Here is a 6,000-nt window from a genome sequence, read left to right on the forward strand (position 1 = left end):
CAAAGGTGCACAGCTTGTTATCACTTCACAAGTACTTAAGAGAAACTATTGGAGGCAGGTGTTTACCTTTGTTCATCTCCCTATGTAAGAGATGTGCTTTCATTGTATGAATGCAAGATTTATCACTGTATGAGTACACAAATATTCATTTAAATGGCACCTACTATTTTTTTATTTAATTCTTGTATAGCGCTACTCATCCCAGTGTAGGGTGTCCACGCACTTTTCCATCACACTCAGAGGCACAATAAATCATATAGGTGTTTAAATCAGTGCATATGAAATGTTACATAAGACAGTGAGTCTTATAATATATAGGAATCACATATCATCCATACTTGTAGTCAGAATATAAAGTCCTGAATAAAATCAGGATATAAAATGTAACACCATGATTGTGGTTTTATGTACTAGCAAGACTTTATTGCTTCCCAAAGGAACCCTTTTCTGCAATCTTAAAATTACAGCAAGTGAGAAAAAACCAATTAGGATCGAAATCCATGACTTATAATTTGCATGCAGCTTCTTGTTTATGGTAAGTAGACCACTGTGCTATGTTAGAAGTCGTGCAACTTATAAACTGAACAAAACGATCTCTGTGTCAAAAGCAGTAGCCCACTGAACTAAGTGTTGTGCATTTTACACATGTGCTTTTCAGCAGACCCGTTAACTCCCAGTTCAGTAATATAGAACAGATTTACTGTTATTTATGTCCTTGTTGACAGTTTCTTAGCAGCAGATTTTTTTTTTTTTAAATAAATGTAAAAAATTGACTGTCAGACTGCTTTTCAAGGTCCCGCCCTCAGTCACTCCACCCTCTTTCCCCTGCCACATCTTGGCCTCCAATGTATAGTTTTCCATGGTACATTTTTTTCCAGTACCAGTACTACTCCGGACATTATCTTCAGGGGCGGCTCCTCCATAAGGGTGGAGGAGTGTCGCTCCACCCTGCCAGCAGGAGAAGCTGCAAACCTTTCAGAACAAAAGGATAATAAACTGTTTATTATCCTTTCGTTCTGAAAGAGGCAGGGCCACGGGTGTGACATGCACTGGGGGGGAGTGTTCAGCACTCTCCCTCAGAGCACATGGGTGTTTGGCTGGCTTGGGATGACCAAACACACATGCACAGTAGGCTGTCTCCAGCCCGGCAACACAGAGAACCTGCACAGGCTCCCAGTCTGGCTGGGAGCACCCAGCCTGGGAGCGCCCTGGCTGGGTGCGCCCAGCCAATCCTGATGCTGCTTTAAGCAACATCAGGATTTGTGCAGGGATTGCTGGGAACCTGTGCCTGCAGCGACGCTGGAAAGGAGAGTCGCAGGTCAGCAAATGAGGTAAGTTTCTCATTTTTTTTTATTTTTATAATTTAATGTACCTACCCCTGCTCCTCCTCCCCATCGCGCTGCACCCGCCCAGACATTTTATGCGCTGCGAGATGCGACTGTTTATCTGAGGGGCATTACAGATTAAAACCAAAAGGGCCAGTGAAAAGACTTGCTCCTTCATGCAAAGTAGAGGATTTTGAATTCCGAGGCTCATGCATGTTTCTCATGCAGACCCTAATTTAGCACAAATTGGGGATCTAAAGAGGATAAGCTGAATTTGTAAATTCCAAAAACTGCTACAAGGTGTAATACTGTTTTCTTTACATGTAGGAAAATGACTACATTGCATCGTATTTTGAAGACGGGGACGATTTTGGTGGCGGCAGTGATGACAACATGGACGAAGCGACCTACTAGTTAAAATCAGCACTCACGGATTTTTTTCAAACATGCATTTAATTTATCTGTCCCTTTGAAACACTTTGTTTGCTTTGAACTGAACACTGGGGTTGTGAGCTCGGCAGAGTACGAGACAGAGAAAGATGTAAAATCAAGCAGCATAATGGTTCCCTCCCCCACCACAGCAGAGTGCTTGCCATTAGTGTCAGTAGATATTTCCACCTCTCTGCTCGTTGCTGGGCGCCAGCACATGATCCAGTGAGGCCTTATCGTGCATGACTTGAGGAACGCCGATTGTAGCTAAAACAGGAAACCTCCATCACGTCCAAACCCGTTTTTGTGATCTCTTGAGTGAAAACATCACGACTTTCGACGAGCATCATTTCTTCACATGGGCGCTGGACATGTAATTGCTAATGCCACACCTGTCTGCCAACCTCCAAATGAACTGTTAACATGTTATGCTTCTGAATGACCTGCACAGTGTTCAAGCTACTATATTCTATTTATTTCGATACATGGAGCTTTAAAACATGTAACCGCTTAATTTATTTTATAGAGGTTTTTTCGGTTTTGTACAAAGAGTAAGAAATTCGGATTTTCTGTGTATAATAGAAATATTACTATTGTTTTACCTCTGAAAATGGTAGGGGTAAACATGTATCGCAACGGATCAGTGCCACTTACGATACTATGCTTGCACTTATATTGACCGCACCTGAACTGTGGCTCAGTGAGCTATAGACCTGCACCAGGCTGGTTACCTTACTCAGAGTAGCACGTGGACTCTAGCGGGGGCAGGGAGCAGTGGCGCTGAAACTCACCGAGTGATGTCCGTCCACATTACACGTCAGCAGAACTCCCGTCCAGAGATGACACTGGTGGACACCCTGAATACTTAAAAAAAAAAAGAAACAGCCGTGATGCAGAGTGAGAAACCCGCGAATGAAAATAAAAAGCACAGCTGTGTAGCTGGCTTAATTCTAAGTATTCGCCTGGTTCCCTTTGACAAAGTGGCCTCACAAAAGTTGTTCTTTGGATCATCACATTTACAGTTCTTAGTAACCGTGCAGCCTATAAACATGGACTTTGTGTAAACTTAGTTCACACTCGAATTTGTAAGTTCAAGGCTTTGACCCAAGCGCAACGAAGGGGGATTTTATTCAAAATAGCACACTTGAACAATAATAAATCAAACTCATTAGGGATGTGAGATTAATGGCAATGTTAGAACATCATCATTCTGCTGACAGAGCAGGTTTTAGTACATATGACACTGTTGCAATCGTAGCGAGTGGAATAAAATAACTTGACAAAGGCCACATAACAGCCTAATATATTGTACTTGAACCAAAGAGTTACTAAACTGCATATATCCACAGACAGCTGCATCTCTACACTAAATGTAGAAGGATCAGCAGGATTAGTTTTCATGAAAACTTATTTTGAAAACGTTAATACGAACTGTCATGACACTGCCAAAAACACTGAAAAGCTGTTTTGGTACTGATTAAAGCTCAAGATAACGAGCAAGCTGCTTTATTTTGTTAATACATGACTGCAACTGCATTTCAGAAATGACCTATGTAATGCAAAGTATATCTGCACTGTTAACTATATTAATGTGATTAAATGTTGGTATTTGTGGCTTAATCTACTCGACATGTATTCTGTATACATAGGTGCGTGGCCTGAGGCTGTGGATTGGAGACAGGGGGACAATCCCTTTGTGGATAGTGAATAGTTTTGTAGCAGTCGAGGCCAGGCCATCATATACAGAACTAAGATTAAGGCTGAGGTCAGTGCAGCAGCAAGCTCCGTTCCTCATCCCAGTTGTGCCCCTGAGTAGGTTTTGGTGCTAGTTTTGTTACTCATTGGACTCCATGTAGAGAAATGTTTGGCGACCTAAGCGTTTTAAAGCCAGAAGCATTGCATTTTTGCCGGTGAAATAGAATGGCTCAACACCTGATTTAGCTTGGGTTGCTACCTGGGCGGTTTTTAAGTCACACAAAGCTAATATTTATTTATCTGAAATGTCTCTAAAGCTGCCTTATTAATCCCTGACTGATATTTGTGCTATCTAAGCGCATGAGTAAAAGTAGCAACTGTGTGGAATCGTACATTTGTTATGTTCTATGGAACACTGTATATATGTCACCACACAGAGGACAGAGAATGTTAAATTCTGAATAAGCGACAGTTGCTGAGTGGAGCTTGTGTCGAGTGGATGGGACTCTTTTGCATTGGAATAAAACTTGAAGTACTTCAGACTGAAGCACCTGCTTGAATCGTCCTTATTAAATGCCACAATAGTCAAATTAAACAAAGGCAGAAAACCATGTTAGAAAAGATTGAGTGTTTATATATAAATGGTCCTGTTTATTTATCATGTGGACGTTTGCAGAATCTTAAAACATGAACAAATGGCCATTTTTTTGCTGTTTTATATATACGGTGAACTCTGCCCCATGGCATTGGAGCGATTTACATGAGTACCGCTTACAATACACATGATCAAATTAATTTTTACCAGAAGCCTTGGGAGATTAAATGATTTTCCCAGAATCACAGAATGCTCCGCCAATGCTGGGACCAAAACCTACTTATCCAGTTCCAAAGTTGGCAGCTTTGGCCCTAATGTCACACTATATACTCCCATCCTCCTGCACCCACCATGACCTGACTGTGATGGCCCAGTAGGGGAGGGGTCAGGGAAAAGGCCTTCTGGCCCAGGCAGCCAGAGGATGGGGAACAAAGTGAGAATGGCCCCCACCCTGGCCCGAGTGAAGTGAAGCTTGACTAACAGCCAGAGCTACACCTGCCTCCCAGGGAAGCCTACTCTCGAACTTACTACCTCCTTTGCCCTCCATAGCGTCAGTGCGTTGGCCTGGCATGGGGGGCAGGGTTTTGAGGGGATGAGGGTAGTGAGGTCCTAAAAAAATAAAAAGGAAATGCTTACAGGCCATTCCCCTATGCACCGATCCAATGCCCGACTGCCCGCCTTCTCAATCCAACGTGGACTCCCTACAGCTTTAGGTGATGTATGACTGAATAACTATGGAATTTAAAATGAATGCCCTTCCAACAAATTTGAAACAAAAACACGGCGTTTGGGTTTTTTTTGTTCTTCTTTTTTTTTTTTTTCTTTCCAAGTATGCCTTTTCAACGAATGCCTTTACCACCACGAAAATGTGGGTATTTTACAGGTAAGTGTAAACACTTTTGAATTTTTTTTAATATATATATATATATATATTTTTTTTTTCATGTGTTTATAGTTGTAAAATACTTACATTTCATTTTCATTGTAAAGGCATACAACAAAAATAAATAACAGATAAATATAAACACCCACATGTATATATGTGTGTGTCTATATATATATATATATATATAAATAGATAGATACACACATATATACACACCATATTTTCCCACAGTCCCTCAAACCTCAAAATATCCTTGCTACCCATAAACCCATACCCACCCTAAAAATACCCTTGCCGTACCAAAACCTATACTAACTCTAAACACTAAAATTACAATTACCACAGAAAAACCCGTATCCACCTTAAACTGCACTCTATGTAAATGTGTGTGTATATATTACCTACTGGCAGTCACCAGTAGGTAGTTATAGCTAGGACCTAGTTTCTATAGCAAAAGCTGTTTTTTGCTTGTCTATAGCGTTGGTGCCACACGCACCCACTCAGATCCACTCACACCCTTATGCACCCACTCACTGACCCGTGCACACACTGATGCACCCACTAAAACACTGATGTATACACTGTCACACCCAGACAGTCTCACCCCCAGATACACCCTCTCACATCTATTCTCGCACCCAGAGAGGCCTGCGTACAGCATGGGGTTCAGTGGATAGAGAGAGTTGGCTGCAGGGTCTTGTGGGCAAACTCCCTTGCGCATGGGTGAAGGCCGTGCACGCTGCAAGCTTGGGTGCTTATAGGGGGTTGAAAATGACTAAACCTAAAAAAAAAAACATGGAAAATCACTGAAAAAATAAAACAAAGGTTACATTGCCATTATAGTTAGGAAATAGAATTAAAAAAAATCATAGAAATTCACTGAAAAAAACAAAGGATAGAGGGACGTTATAGTTGGGGTCACATTTCAAGCATACAAAACCATAGAAATTCAGCAGTTATTTACCTTAGCTAACTATAACTTGCACCCCCTAATGCACTGCTTATGACCTCACAGATTACATAACACATGATATGGTCAGCAGCATCACTGATGACATCTCAAATGGCAT

The 6,000-nt window shown here is 41.5% G+C and overlaps 1 protein-coding gene across 2 annotated transcripts in view; it reads left to right on the top strand.

The window, feature by feature from the left end:
• The window catches only part of POLR3G (RNA polymerase III subunit G), a 278,324-nt gene extending 274,328 nt beyond the window's left edge, over nt 1-3,996 (top strand). For both annotated transcript variants that reach the window (XM_069225191.1, XM_069225202.1), the window contains exon 8: nt 1,653-3,996. In XM_069225191.1, coding sequence (XP_069081292.1) covers nt 1,653-1,739 — 87 coding nt within the window. In that variant the 3' untranslated portion in view covers nt 1,740-3,996. The remainder of the gene's footprint in view (nt 1-1,652) is intronic.
• The last annotated feature ends 2,004 nt before the right edge of the window (nt 3,997-6,000 follow it).

Source organism: Pleurodeles waltl, chromosome 1_1 (assembly GCF_031143425.1).
Source record: "Pleurodeles waltl isolate 20211129_DDA chromosome 1_1, aPleWal1.hap1.20221129, whole genome shotgun sequence".
Classification (NCBI taxonomy): domain Eukaryota; kingdom Metazoa; phylum Chordata; class Amphibia; order Caudata; family Salamandridae; genus Pleurodeles; species Pleurodeles waltl.